This window comes from Scaptodrosophila lebanonensis, unplaced genomic scaffold, assembly GCF_003285725.1.
Source record: "Scaptodrosophila lebanonensis strain 11010-0011.00,11010-0021.00 unplaced genomic scaffold, SlebRS2 tig00000024-arrow-pilon, whole genome shotgun sequence".
Lineage (NCBI taxonomy): Eukaryota > Metazoa > Arthropoda > Insecta > Diptera > Drosophilidae > Scaptodrosophila > Scaptodrosophila lebanonensis.
Genome location: NW_022060538.1, coordinates 18,190,337 through 18,206,672, shown reverse-complemented (window position 1 = coordinate 18,206,672; position 16,336 = coordinate 18,190,337). Strand labels below are relative to the sequence as shown.

At 38.0% G+C, this 16,336-nt stretch overlaps 1 protein-coding gene across 1 annotated transcript in view; it reads right to left on the bottom strand.

The window, feature by feature from the left end:
* Positions 1–16,336, bottom strand: part of LOC115620667 (extracellular serine/threonine protein CG31145) — a 131,895-nt gene that overhangs the window by 48,935 nt on the left and 66,624 nt on the right. Inside the window, exons 4-6 of the mRNA XM_030514022.1 lie at positions 13,716–13,802; positions 8,825–8,998; positions 6,817–8,048 (exon numbers count right to left, since the gene is read on the bottom strand). Of these exons, the coding sequence (XP_030369882.1) occupies positions 6,817–8,048; positions 8,825–8,860 (1,268 nt within the window). The 5' untranslated portion in view covers positions 8,861–8,998; positions 13,716–13,802. The remainder of the gene's footprint in view (positions 1–6,816; positions 8,049–8,824; positions 8,999–13,715; positions 13,803–16,336) is intronic.

Here is a 16,336-nt window from a genome sequence, read left to right as displayed (position 1 = left end):
ACTGTAAGCCATTTATGGCAATTATTTGTTTACAATATGCAACAACAACAACAACAATAAAGAAAGCGATTAGAGAACACAACGTCACACAAAATGACACGGCACAATGCAAAGGAGCGCGCACCCTCGCGCATCCTTGCTACAAATTTGACTTGACGGGCAACCAAAATGACAAACATGAGCTGAGCAGCACGAGCCAAATGTCAAGAGGGAGAAGGGGCCAGAGACAGGGTGGAACGTCAATCAAATCAAACATACAGGCTGTTAGTCAGTCTATGTCTATCTGCCTGCATGCTCGCCTGTCTATGTTGTTATCGCTGATGCAGCAACAATATATCAGACAGCAATTCTCAAACCCTACACCTTTTTCCAAGGCACAGTGGGAGGCCCTGGCAGGATAAATCGGAAAAATTAGAATTCATAAATGTAGCAAAAACCATTATAGCAACTTACGCAAATTTTAGAATTTGGTTTTCCTTTCTGATTAAGAACGACAGTGCACAAACATTTTGCATACTAATTAGGTTTTCAAAAAAAAAATAAAGGACTTTTGATTGCTTGACTAATTCATTGTCTTTATTACATATTATTGAAATTTGACTAGATTTCTCCTAACTAGGCATTTCTACCTTATAAGATTTTTGTTTTTATAATTCGTATATATTATTTTTCTATGTTACAGTCACATAGATAAAAATAAATAAAATAAAATTATTGGTTGTTTTTGAATTGAATTTCGAAGCTTCAATTTGTCTATTTGCTAACAAAACTAATAGAGTCTTCATTTGTTTTCAATTATATATAAATTTGTTTAAACAAATGACTTTGTTTGTCTTTATTAGATATTATTGTAATTTGACTAAATTTCTCCTACTTGGGCTTTCCTTGCTTATAGGTTTTTCCTATGTTACAGTCATATAAATAATAATAAATAAATTAAAATTATTGGTTGTTTTTGAATTCAATTTCGAAGCTTAAATTCATATATTTGCTAACAAAACTAATATAGTAAATTTATTGTTTTAACAAATTTATATATAATTGAAAACAAAAGACTTTGTTCTTCAGTTTATTCTTTTTATTAAAGTAAAAAGAAAATCAATTTCGGAATGTATTATTAACTTTAATTTTAAGCAATATATGAGCACTATATATAGATTTTTTGATGATCTCCACTTCCTTTGCAATCGCTGCTAATTTACTGCATTGAATGTTACTTGACTATGCTCTTGACAATGGCAGAATTGAAAGTATTTTATTTATAAATGGTATTGTTAATTTTGTCATATACTCCCTTTTGCCTGAAGAGATCAAGTTACTTGAATATATATTTTAACTTTTTAGATTGTTTAATGAATAAAAACTGACCAACCACCATCAACTTTGCGCCAAAGTGGTTTAAAAAGCATTCGATTTTATAATTCACTTTTTCCACAAAATTGTACATACTTTAAAATTGGCAAACAAGAAATGAAAAATCATGATTACAAAGACAACTTTCGCATAGAGAACAGTTTCTAGTAGAAAAGCAAATAAACACGATAACGCAAGTTTAGTCCCTGCCACGATTTCTGTTATGGGCGGCATAAGTTCAAAATGTGACACACTGTATCCCAAAATCAATTGCGCATATCATATCTAGCCTGACATTTTCAAAGCTACCCAGACATAGAAAATTGCGCCGATAGCAACGCCTCGTCTTTGGTTTGACAGCCCGACATACTCGTATTTATAAATATCTGTATATATGTATGTACATATAGGAGTATGTAGAATGTTTGCTGTGCTACGAGACGATTATGACAAGAGGACGAGGGCGTGGCACGAATTGGGATTGGGATGCACGCAGGGTTATGCGGGTTATGTACATTTATTCATGTACATGAGGGGTCCTGTCCCGCCTCCATTTGCTGTAGTTTGCAAAAGTAGCGGGACTGGTTACTATGAAATGTCTGAGATATGCGCGACCACGACAATGGAATTTACGAGTATAGCAGACCCAGACGATGGCAATGTCGATGGCAGTCAAATGCAGAACTACAAGTACAACAGAAGCAGCAGCAGCAGCAACAAAAGCAACAACAACAACAACGACAGCATCAGTAGCTGCAAAGTGAGGAAATGTGACGACAACGACTGTAGACTGTGAAGCACATTCGATTGAAGTGGTGATGGGGTGATGGAGGAGAGGAGAGAGGTGAGAGAGAGCAGAGGCGAGGGTAGCAGTAACCATTTATCGTCAAGCTTCGTCAACGGCATCGGCATCGGTGGCAACAACAATAGCAACAACAGCACCGATAAGCGACGACAATGCTAACCAGTGTGTGTGTGTGTGTGTGAAAAGGGCGCGTGAACAGCAATTGCTGTCGTCGCACGTTCCTGTTGTTGTTGTTGTTGCTGTTATTACAGCCGCTGCTTTTATTATAACACACTGTTGTTGCTGTTGTTTGATTAAACTGCTGCGTTGCATTAATTTAAACTGATGCGGTGTATTAAGCGAATGCAGGGGCCAACGTCAAAGTCGGGGTCGTTATAATGCAATTGCTGACAACGTACACAGCCACAGCCACAGCAACAACAACAACAACGATGGCTGCAACGGCGACGTCACGAAAGAGTGACAGCAATTCCTCTCCGAATTTTCGCATTGTTTGTATTAATAAGGCAATAAATAAAATACGAAAAGCAAGAGTGTACATTTTAAGTAGAGTGGGGAGACAGAAATGTACAATACGTGACTGAAAAGGTTTGTCTACCGCTGAGAAAGTGGGAGAGACAGAGAGAGAGAGAGAGAGAGAGAGTGAGTGGGAGACAAGATAAGAAAAACAACAGACGCCACTTGATAAAAAGTGCTTTCATAGCGCCGCATGATCAAAGAAATGTGCATACAATACTCTAAGCTTATCATTTATTGACATATTTATAAATAAAGTGGCAACATTATTGATAAAATAATGTTGTTAGGAAAGCTAAGTAAGAAATATACGCTGCGAACCTTACAAGGTTCCAAGGCAGTTTTGGGATGGGGTGCGTTTACTGTGTTCTGCAGACTCTTCATAGTAAAACTAAACTTCTGCACATTCACTTCCGAAATAAAAAGAAAGAAAATCACATCATAAAATCTGAAACTAAAGCTACTCTAACATTACAAAACTGCTTGCATCTGAAAACACTTACATACATACATATGTATGTCTAGAAACGGTAAGATGCTCGTGTTGACTGGACCATCCAAAATTACAACAGAGGCTTTCGAAACGAAATCTGGCTATTTATTGAATAAGCTTCCAAGAAAGTTAGTTGCAACAAAAATCCAATTCGTAAAAAGTTACAGCTTTAGGAAAGATCTGTGCCCTTTGTGTCACATCAAAAAATACATAAGCTCCCCAAATAGTTCACTTATCACGTACCACAATTTAACAAATCTTAAACAAATCCTCAACTTATTAACATTTTTTAAGTTATCGAAAAAAAAAACGTTCATCAAAGATCTTAGGGGATTAGCGGAGCTCATCGTCTCTTCGACTCGAATTAATATGTACAAAAAAATACTTATATTTCCAAATAGTACAAATATTTATAAATATGCAGAGAGAATTCTTACGAGAGAGAGTTTATTAAATATGCATATGCGCTTTTAAGTGCCACTTTTAGACAATTTTTGACTTTTTGGAAGCAAACTAATTAGAAAGTCACATTTTCTCCATAACTTATGTAACAAGCAAGCACTATAAACTTTAAAATACAACACTTTCCTCCCATCCTACCCACCCTGTTTCACAACTGCAAGAAAATTGCAAATTCAGTGAAAGAACTAAATGACTAAAACTAATTAACTAGAAAATGTTGCTTCTCAGGAATTTCCCCTTGTCAAGTGGAATGCTTACTTACACATAAGTCTCTAAGAATATTGTTTTCGAGGCAATTTGTTTGGAAACTTTGCACAGTTTATGGCAACGAATTACAGTGGACTCTCAGAACTTCGAAAGTACGAAAACTTGAACTGCCTTTTCTGTTAAATTGATAGTTTAAGGAAGAATATGAAATTAAAAAGTCCATAAAATTATCGTCTAGAATTCAAAACTAGCAAAAGCCTTTGGGTGGAGGGTATAATTATAGAAATGCATAACAATTTCTAATGTTAATTCTTATTTACAAGTGAGCACTGCATTGCATTCAATTATTAAATGAATCCTTGCTGAGGTAATGAATGAAAGAAAAGGCGGAGAAAACGCTCACTAACAATGCTATTAACGTACTTATACCTATACTTCCGAATCCCCACCCACATGCTGGTATGTAGATGGGATATTGTTCCCCTAACCCACTCGATTGATAAATAAGCATTTGCTTTTATTTCTCTTCTCAATTAAACACAGTCAATGAACCCGTGTCGAATGCATTATGCATTTTCCCATTTGCATGCGAGTTTTCTTCCCCTCTTGGCCAAAGCCATGCATGATTGCTTAAACTAACACCCTCAACCGATTCCCCATTTGCAGATATGTAGTATGTATGGCAATTCCTATATTATTGTTATTGTTGTTGGTGTTGTTGGCAAGTGCACTGCGTAACCCGCACCACAATACCACAACAACAACTACAATAGTGGCAGTTGGAGCAACTCGGAAATAAGCAAATCAGCAAACTCAAATCAAATCAGCGATTGTGCAACTAAAAATGACACGCTTAATGCATTCAGTGCAATCGACCACATGGCTGATAGATAGATACCACAGGGCCCCCAGCAAGATGTTGCTGTTGTTGTTGTTGTTGCTACTATTATTGTTTGCCACGCACCAATGCAGCTGAAGAATGTCGTCATTGTGCCCGCTTGTCAACAGTGCCGAACAAATCGAGTACAGCACACGGCCAAAAGACTTATCGATCTTGATGTTTGTGTGTGTGTGTGTGTGTGTGTGTCAACTGGTGGTTGCACTTGAGCTGCTTACGGCAACAGAAACCACAACAGCAACAACAACAACTACAACGTGTACAAAATTGGTTTGTCACATTGCCTTTTACGCAAGAAAAGTCGACCAATCACTCGGACTGCAATTGGATATGCAAATGCATGGCAAACTGTTGCCGCTTTCAACGGCGGCGAGGGTGTCAAGGTTAGCTTGACTTACAGCTGGGCTCATTAAACGGTTGCAAGGACACAAGCGCCACAACCCAGAACAACAACAACAACAACAAAACACCACCGCCCACTCATTGGCCGCTCAAGCGTGAAGCTTAAACAAATCGGTTATGTCAGGCCGCGAGCGTTAAATCGCCAGCAGCGCCGACAAAACAAGTTATAACAAGTGGGTGGGTGGGTGTTGGACTTATGTGTTTGTATCAGGGATACAAACTTGTGAAGAGGAGAAGGTAATATTTTTTACTGGGGGTCCAAAAAATTCATAATAACTACTATAGTATGTTTCTAGGGTAAGTTTCTAGGGTAAGTTTCTAGGGTAACTCATAAACCAGCAGTGGTGATGAATATTGTAATTAAACTAGCTTTTGATACATTTATTATGCATAGTTAGATTTATAATGAATGATAATAAGAAACGAATTGGATTCTATTCATGAAATAATGTCCATTTAGTAACCTAAGTCAGCTAATTTTCTAGCTCTCTACATCTCTCTCGTCGCTTTGATGTACAAATCTATGATACTACAATTGATGTTTCCTAGATACAAATTTTAATCGATTTCTCATTTAAGTCTCATAAAACAACCAGAAATTTTTAATAATAATAAAGAGTATCGAGATTAGTTAAAGAAGAAGTCTCTGAGTAATGCAAAAAAAAACCTCATATTTTTTCAAACATTTCGGCAACAACTAATTCTAAATCAGCTGCAATAGAGCTCCTAAACGCAAAATCTATACTTCTGGAATTTATTGAAATATTTCAAAATATATTTTTCACTCAACAATATTTTACAGACAATTGACGGCTTACGAACTTAAGAAACATTTCGTGGCTGAAACAATATTCGTAAGTTAGATTATGCTCGACTACAATTAGCAAAAAATATTCATGCGTATGTAAAGTTTATAAACTACTTAGTTCGAATGGAGTCAAATTTCTATGCAAAATGGAGATATGGCTAGAGCCATACAAACTAAGTTAAAAGGAAGAGAGTAGAAACCAAAACGTCCTAGTAAGCTACATATAAAGTATTCAATCTATTAATCAAAGCAGTTCAAAATAAAATTATTCTTGGGAACGTGCCTATATTTTAGCAACCAAGGAGAACAAATTCAGGAATGAGTAAACTAAAATGCCAGAGGACACTTTTCCAAACGAAGTTGTCTCAAATAAAGACACTTAAAAGACTTTTGGCAGTGATTTTAGGATGTTGGATGGGAAAAGCAAAATATATATAGGAAAATTTGCCCTTGAGATCAAAAGGCAATAAAAGAAGATTTCAGAAAATTAACATTATTTGTGACCCACAATAGGCAATTGCTTTCGAAATCTCGACCTAGCCGGCAGTGCTTTGTCTTTACATTAGTGTTGTATTGAGTAGTTTGATTCCACCACAGAAAATCAGAGTTTTTGAAAACAAACAATATCAAATCTAAAAAATATGTTATTATCCATTATTATTGTTAGCATACTTAACAATAATATTCGGCACCTAAATAAACTGAAACAGTCAGTTTTGCAATGAATTCAATTATGGTTAGACCAGCAGTTTAAGGGATTTAATTGTTTTCTTTGCAATTTAATTCCTTTCGAATTTGGTATCCCTGGCGTGATGGTCCTGAACGCGTTTGGGTTAGTTTGCTGTGCTTGACTCATTCCGTTGCCAATTTACCTTGCATTGTACAAACTTTCGCTCTGCGGCCGGAGCTCTGGTTTTACCTCTGTGCCGTGACCAAACAAATAGTCCTTAGCTGCAGCCAAGTGTCTGTAGTGGTCGTCGTCGTGATCGTCCTTGTAGCCTTTGTTGCTGTAGTTGTCTTGCAGCAGCTTATCAGCGTCATGGTAATCATAAACAGCAGCAGGAGTAGAAGGAGCAGCATCGTTGAAAAATCGTTGCTGCTGTGGGCTGCCCAAGGCACCACTCAGACTGCCAGTGTCCTTTGCATCCTTCGAAGTTGCTGCTCCACTGCCGTTGACATTTCTCAGGTGATTCAATGGCTGCGATTTTTCTGCAGATTTGCGTTGCTTCCGCCAGCTGCCTGGGGTCATTTCATTACTAATGTCAACATTGTACTCGTCCTCAGCGTTTTTCTTCTGCTCAGCGGCAACGTCATCGTCGTCGTCATCATCATCGTCCTGCCAACGTCTATGGCCAGCATTATAGCTGGTGTTGCTGTTGCTGCTTTTAATATAATTTTCCGGCTCGTTCGTTGGCTGCCAATTTTTGCGTTCATACCAAGCCAAAGAAAGACGACGTGCAGAGGCTGCAACGTCCTGTCTGCCAGCCTCCATTGCCAATTCAAATGGACTCTGATGGCAGCCATTGTTGTCCTTAAGACTGGCACGTTGTGCGTAGCTGTCTTCTCTATCGTTCAGCTGGGCATTATCGACGGGTCCTAGCTGGCTGCTGCTGCTGCTCCTGGCCCTGAGCCTGTCCATTGAATTGTTGTTAACGCCATTGTATTGTTTTATTGCTGATTGATTCCTAGTCATTGGCAATTGATTTGTGCCTAGCCAGTCTCCACTAGCATGTCGCATAGTGTGTGCCCATCTCCCGGCTTCCGCCGGATCGTCCTGCTGCTCATTGTCATCATTGTAGCTGGCACTGTTGGCTTCTCTGGCAATTTGCCCAATGGAGCGCCTCAATTGCTGGCTGCTGACACTGTTGTTGCTGTTGCTGGTCAGGTTCATCTGAGACTCCATTGCTGGCTGCCGTTGCAGGCTCTGGCTGCGCTGCCTCGCCGCTACGGCCTTCTTTTTTTTCTCGGCCAGTGCTGCCGCCGATGGGGCAAATAAATTTCGTATGTTCTCGTTGCGCTTTGCGCTAATTTCGCCATCGCCGGTCGTGCCACTCGGCCCATTTGGGCCACCATTTGTTTGTCTTCGGGCCACGCTTTGCTTAACCTAAATAATTTTTAATGTTTGCATTTTGTTTTAGTCCATGGCAGTAGTGTTAGTGGTATTGCATTTCTTTTTATTGTATTGTGAGAATCTGTGTAGTTGTATTGTTTTCAAACTACTTTTATTCTTACAGCGTTATTTCATTTTCGGTCGTTTTTTTCTCTTTTTTTTGTAGCTCTTTGCGCTGTGGCGCGCTGCTTTGTATTTTGCAGCGTTGTCTTTTTGATTTGCCACCGCTTTTGTGTTAATTTAAAAGTTTGCTTGGCCAAAAACAGAATAATAAAAAACGGAACGACAATCGAAAGAATATAAAAATAAAACTCAACTGCGAACTCGCTGAGCAATCATGCGAAAAACTGGCAACGAGTTCATAAACAAATCTGGGTTAGTTGGCAGCATGGGGGGTTCAACTTAGAGGAGATTGCTCCCAGGGCATTGGAAGGGGGCGCGAAAGGACGCTGAAATAAACAAAAGCAAGGCAACAACAAAAGAACAAACGAATAATAAGAATAATACAAAAGTTTGATGCACAAACAAAGAATAATATTAAGAAAAACAACGAAAAATTATAAACGCTTCGAACACGAAACTCAATCAACAGAAAGGACATACCAAGGTCCACACACTTTATCTTAAATTGCAGCTGCGCTTCGATAGATTAATGCCATAATCGGATAAATCGCTTTCGAATGTTATTACTGCGCCGCCCTAAAGCGCGAGATCTGGGCGTGCCCTCAAAGCACACAAGCAAAGACAACACACTCACAAATGCTACTTACATTGCTCGCCCCTGATATCCTTGAGGCAAGTGACATTGAGTGAAACGAATTGGCCGCACGACTGGGCAACAACAACGAAAAAACTTCTAGCCAAGTCGTTTGAAATAGGAGCCAGTGCGCCTCTGCTGACCGTCAGGAATTGTGTACGTTGTGAATTTTCAAAGCTGGCTCAATCTGTTCATGTGTGTGAAGCGTCACAGCAAGGAGGAAGATAAACAGATAGAGAAAAAGAGGAGAGAGATAAAAAAAAGTGAAACGTAAGAGAGATTAGCATAAGCGGATAATTTTGCAACAAGGCAACAACAACAACACCGAACCCCCCAAAGAAAAGTGCGCCAAATGGAATGAAATGAGCGGAACAGTCAGCATGTGTAGAGCGTTTAAGTGCTGATGCCAGGCGTTTCGCAAATCTGCAAATAAAGGAATGGTACGCAGAGCGGGCAAGGCGCAAAAAACAAAGCCACATCAATACCAATGTTCCACAAGCTGCCTATAAGCCCCAAACAAAAAATACTTTAAACTGTCTCTTATTTCAAGCAGATGGACGTTCTTAAAATGTAAAAACTTGAGCTGCTGCAGAGCGCAAAAAAAACAACAACAACAAGAGTGCACACTTTTCCTGCAATTTCCACAGCAGCCATTTTTCTTGTTAACAAATGCTAGCAGTAACCCACAAGCCAACATCTGGAAGGCGCCCAAATGTATGCTTCACATGTTTCTCCTTTCTCGTGTTTGCCCTACAAATTTGATGCGCAGGGGTGTTTTGGCAATGGCGAGCAGCTCATAACAGAGAATGGAAAGAGCAATACAAAAAATGTTGCATTTACTTATCTAGGTGATAATGTTTGGTTATATTTTGGTTTCAAAAAAGCTTTATTTCATTTCTGAATAGTTCTTAAAACAAGAGCATAGTAAGAAATACTCATGCTAACATGTTTTTACAAATTGCTAATGAAATGTCATACTAAGTATTTTTAAAGCTTTCACAATCAAATCCAAAAAAATACTTTTACTTTTACGATTACTATTTGTTTTGGTCTTCAAATATTTTATTAATTTTTGGTCATTTTGAAAAAATTTTGACTTTCTTATTTATACATTTTTTTATATATAAGTATAAATGTATTTGCAATTTATTAAACCAGTATTCTACCACCAATATGACAGCTTAAGCTAGTTGAAAATTCTATAAAATGTAGAGAATATTTTTTTTAGGCTGTCCAGCATGTATCTAATGAGCATTTAGACTAAGCTTTCAAGCATGCTTTAGATTTCGTTTGATCCAAAAATTTGTATTCATTTATTTTTCTTTACTTTTAATTTAAAATAAATTTGGTATTTATGGTTTTTTCTATACGTTTTTGTTAAAAACTCATTCTGCAAACTTAGAAAACATTTGTACTGTATTGGCACATAACATTATTTTTCAATATATACTATAAACATTTCCGTTTGCTTGGAGAAACAATTTCTTTAATCGAGAGATGCCATTTTATTAACGATTTTGCTTAGAACTCTAAATAATCAAAACAATACTAATTATAACACTAATCAAATAACTAATAAAAAGAATTGCCTGTCACATAACATTTGAAAAGCAATAGAATAGACTGTTCTCTTAAAAAATGATACTTTTTTTACTGAAGTATTAGCACTTTTGGAAAATTCTTAATACCATGCAATGCTTCAATGTAACAAAGATGAAAAGTTCAGTTTGTTCTTCAATCGAGATGGAGTCCTCTTGCTTTTATATTTGCAGAAACAAGCAACGCATTTTGGCCCTTTTAGGAAATGTACAATCAAACTTTGGTGATTTGAAAAGTACATTTTCATTCCTCCAACTCCTTAAAGTGGAAGCCACTGGCATTGGCATTTTTCACTTGCATTTGTGTGGTGAGATACTTTCATTTTTTTATGGAGACTTGGACTGGCAATATAATCAAAAGTGGTTAGAGCCAGAGCTCACACAATATGCGGCGGACGCCTTCTGCCTCCATGCTGTATACACAGATATCTGTGTATATATCTGTGCAATGCTATAACTACTTGTTTGTTTGTTGGTTTGTTTGTTTGTCTCTCTGCTTGTGTTGTGAAGCTTACAAAAAATTGCATGTCAAGTGAAATTACTTGTTTGCTGTGGCAGTAGTAGCTGCAGCCACATGACAACTGCACGCACGCAGTTTGGCACACGATTTCAAGTAAGAGTAAGTGAGTCTAAAACCTACACCCACACACACACACATACTATATGATACACATACACCAACAAAGAGAGCCAGCTGCCTTAGCTCTGATGGTGAATGTGACATCGACGTAGACGACATTTCGATCTGCACGGATATGCAGCTAAGCACGATAAATTGAGATGAATGTCTGGCATTCACCAAAGCAGCAGCAACAGCAGCAGGCAGCTACTATCTTTTCATCTGCTTCAATATCCCCTCCATCTCTGACACTCCCCCAGGAGAGCAGTATGGGTAACCCTATACTATATATCTATTTTTTATCAACTCGAAGTACATTTAGCTGTTTGCTGTCTATTTGACTGGCACAGTGAGCTTGCGCTCCTCCCTCTTCCAAAGCCAATGATACAGATTTCTGACAGTATGATATTGAATTATGCCCCAACACAGAGCCATTTGTTAGGGCTTTAAGGCCATATTACATATGCGCCGTGTGTGCCGTGTCTAGACGCTGGCAAATGAACTACACGGCTTGCACATAGGAGAAGCGCGCACCTATAAATATTTTAAAATGTATTTCATTACATGTGCGAGGCGCCATAAAAAAGCATATAGATGGATGACGCCAGCAGAGGAAGCGGCAGCAGTGGCTGAGGCAGATGCAGCAATGCGCCATTAAAATGCAGCGCACGCTACAATTGCGTTGCATAATTTACGGCGCACCCACGCAATGCAGCGAAAAGTTACAAGTGAAACAATCGGCACAAGAAGCTGCTGCTGCTGCTGCTGTTGTTGATTTTCTTGTTGTTGTTGTTGCTGCTGCTCTGCCCATAAAATATTCATTTAAAATGCGACACGCAACACTTTGCATGACACATCGCACGCTCGCACCAAACACCCGCCCACACACGCACACACACACACATACATACCCCCCCAGCCAGTTCACAGTGTCACGATTCTGCAAATCACAACAAAACAAAATTGCTGTTACTTTGTTTATCTGAAGCATTAAATATAAATTAATTGATGATTCCAGCTCTGGGAGGTCAATATGAACAATCACACAGTTATATACTATATCCATTTATTCCAAGGTTAGCTGATATAGTTCCGCTGAGTTGAACTTCCCCTAAAGTGGTCATATAATTGTCGACATGCATGATTCCAAGTCCATTAGTCAATTAGCTATGCAAGCTAATGCTTTAATTTGGAGTAATATAGGGCTTAGACTGCCTATTTACATCTATTTAGTTGCATGGAACTATTTATATCTTACTTTATTTTACCTTGGTGAGATGCAAATTTTTTTTTAGTTAAAAATTATAATGATTCGTGCTTTTTTCTTGCGAACGTGAGTTGAAATTAAAAAAGTAGCTAACATTTGTAAGCATTTTCAATCTCAAATTTATTTATTTACTGAAGAGAAAAAAATTCATATTAATAGCAAAACTAATTGAGAAAACGTATTTGAGAACAGCTTCAGGCTTGAATACATTATCATCGTTAAAAATAATAATCTCAACACTTATATTGGGTTCAGGAATGAAATTTTTTTTTCCAGAAAATCAACTTTAAGATATTATATCCGTATTATTATTATTATTTTATATATTATTATCCGTAAAATATTGGTCACACTGATTCATGCTAGGGTTTATTGGAAATGAAATATAAGAAAAGGAAACCTATTTGAAGGTAGTGATCAGTAATTTTGAACAGTTCTTAGAGATCTTAGAGAGTTCTTGGAGAGTTCTTACGAGGTTACAAAGCTGGTCACCATTCAAAGAATCAAAATATTACAAACAAAGAACAATTATAATCGATTCTGCGAAGACATTGCTTTTCACGCAACAAAAATGCATGTCGCTGAGAATAATATTGCATCATTTATGCTTAATGGAAAGACTTTTTGTGAGCTCAAATGGTTTTCATAAAACACTACGTGAAGTACATAGTTTGTAAGTAGGATAAATGTTTAAAATGGACGGCATACGGTCACGTAATATTTTGAGATATATTTTAATATTTTGCCCAGCGCCACTGAAGGCGGGCTACTAATCTTCCTGTGTCAATTCAAAATTAACTTTTAGACTTATCATTAATTCATTTTAGAGTCTAAGCCGCAATAATTAAGCAGTGTGTGTAATTTATTATAACACTTAGATCGGTTATTTTTATTAGAGAGTCGATCTTAAGAGTAACCGAAAAAAGCAAACTAATTCACGTTTTGGTTTTCAGCTTTAAAATAATTATAACTAATAATGCAGGTATGACCACGCATAAGTCAAAACGGTTGTTAACGATCGCCAATAAAAACGGATGGTTCGCCTAATTTGCAAAAATATCCCACTCTACCATCCACATGTGTAATTAAAGCAATCAGCGGTGTGTGGGCATTGGGGAAGTGGTAAGTAGCAGCTTAAATTTGCATTGATGACCGACACCATGACTGATATGTGGACAGTCGAACAGACCACGTGCTACGATTGGAAGCCAGAACTAGCTGTTTACAGCGGAATCAAGGAGGAACACGCAAAAAACGAGAATTCTAATTGCAAATAGCGCACGCCATGTGCTGGCATATCATTGCCAGCGCATTTTAAACAGTTCCATTTGCATTTTTGGCAATAAAAACAAACACAACGAAACACACAAGCCAACCAACCAACCAACAACAACGAACAAGCAAACAAACAAACACTTACCCAACAGTCGCAGTCTGTCAACTACCCGCACATATATATACTATATATACAGCTATTGCTTCTATGCAAATGATCCCAAAAAGTTGCCTGCAAAGAGAACGTGGAAGCATTTTGATTAGACATTAAAGCATTTAATATATGGCTGTGGGGACATATAAGTTAGCTAAATGTGCGCAAATTATCGCAAAATAATAATACAATACAATAAAATTTGCACTATATATTGATATTCGACTTGCGAGAGCAATTTCGATTTCATTTTGCGGCTAATTGAAATGTTGGCTGCAGCTCAGCACGCCCCAACACACAAACAGGCAATAAGACAACCACCAATTGCGTTCCAAATTAATGTGTTTAAGCTATACACCAACTAATATATATACACTCGTATCAATGCCACACGCCCTGCAATTTCAACTCTGCTCATTATGCATTATAATTTCCCATTTCGATTCGCACTTCAATTGTTAGATTTCGAGAAAGAGAGAGTAAGAGAGAGAGAGATGTGCGAACCATTCTCAGCTTAGCACATTAATGAAACTGCCAGGTAAAGTTTGGTAAGTAGAAGCCTGTGGATGTTCAAGCATAATGCACAAAACTTGTTTCGCCACAGACAAAGCTTCAGTTTCAACTCCAGGGCCACTCCCAATCCCAGTCTCATTCCCATGCACTGGCCACACACACACACATTGCGGTAATAATAAGCCATACATACGTTGGCTTCTAAAAGGAAAATCACGTAAGACATCAGTCGTTATTAATGCGGCGGTAGCAGCAGCAGAAACAGCAACAAACAATTGCAAGAAAATGCATTGACCAACAATTCCATTGAACTGCCACCGCTTCCATAAACTTCCCGCCACTCCACTGCACTGCATCGAACTGCCCATTAAAATTATGCGCAATTATCCAATTCACTCAAACGTAGCGTCGTCGTCATCATCCTCGCAAGGGGTCTTCGAATTGATATTATCACAGAGAGGGTATCCCAACTTTGCCAAGAAGCTTGCAGCTCATAGAAAAGGAAAATATTGGCTACTATTTCGAATAGGTTATTCCAATATATGTATGTTCGCAAAATGAGTTGGTTTCTCTAGAATGTCAAAATAATACTTATACACTTTATTTGGAACAAATTAAAAGCCTAACTTAACTCTGGTTGATTTTATAAGCCAAACTCACTAATAAAATGTGCACCTCAATAATTTAACTTTATTTATACAAGGCATTGACTCATAGCCCCCAAAATTGGAATCGGCTTGTAGAACGTGCAAAAAATGTTTAAATAAATCATGTGCCCCCATAAAATAACGGAAGTACTTAAACAATAATAAAAAATTGGTACTATCTTTATCGCATTAGCTTGAATAGAAGTCAAATTATTGAAATGCTGGCAGTTAAGAAATAAAATTTGATGAATATATGAAACAAAGCTAAAGCAAGTAATGCATGTACTTTATAAGGAAGGAGAGGTCCATTGCATGGAGCACTCATATACGTCTTCGGTGTTGATCTTCGATTCACAACACCTCTTCAAAGATTCTTTGCCGTTCAACCCTTTGTCGAGTCTGGGCAAGAAGCATCTTCATGGACATACCCTATGGGTCTACCTATCCCGTCAGTCAGCAGCGAAGAATTCGCGGAGAGACAAAGGAACTTCAGACTTCTAAGACTGCCGACTACAAGTATGAACGCATAATTAGAGCTTCCTGAATGCTTCTCAGCAACTTAGATCCTAGCTCATATAATGTTCGCACAAGCTGATAGAAAAAGTATTACTTCTCTTGAGATATCCAAAATCAGGTGCTTTCACCTCCAATAAATACAGTTAAAAATATTAAAATATTGCCGCACATACCGAAAGATAAGCAGCTCGAAAAATGAAAAGGCCTACCTCAATTTGTTGTTTGAGTTCTGCAGATCAGGAATTCAAATCCATTCTTTGTCCCTAAACAACTTTCTTAATACTTAATATGAAAAACAACGGAACAAACATGGATTGAAATCGTGAAGGTCCTAAACACATGGTCCCCTATTAAGTACCCGCATATAAATTTCACAATCAACAGCTTTTGTGTTAGTTGCACAGTCGTAGAGAGCATGTGGACTTCGCGAGTCACCCAAGAAAAAGCGTTAACTGCTTTTCCAATAAACGCAAATTTATGGCTACTGCAAATTGCAAATACGCTGCACATAATTATGGTTGGGCCCTGCGGTGCGACTGCAACAACAGCAACAACAGTAACAACAACAACAATAACAACAACAAAAGCCACCACCATCAACAGAAACTGAAACTCGTAAGTCAACGACAGCGTTAGATCATCGGGAAGCTCTCGGGGCGCAGCGGGGGAACCCCACGAGGCAGCGCACGTTCGTCTGCGATCATCGACTGCAGATTATCAGACGGCGCTGCACGTTTTGGCTCTTGTGCATAAAACTAAAAGGGAAATTTTCACGGTGCTCACGTAATTGAATTGGAGGTACTAAATTGGCATTTATTATAATAAAAGCAAATATGCAATTTTGCTTTCCAAAACAAAGCAAAACGAAAATAATAAACGAGGAAGTTGCCTGCCAACATTTGCAGGCAAACGCAAATCTACTCCTATATAACCATA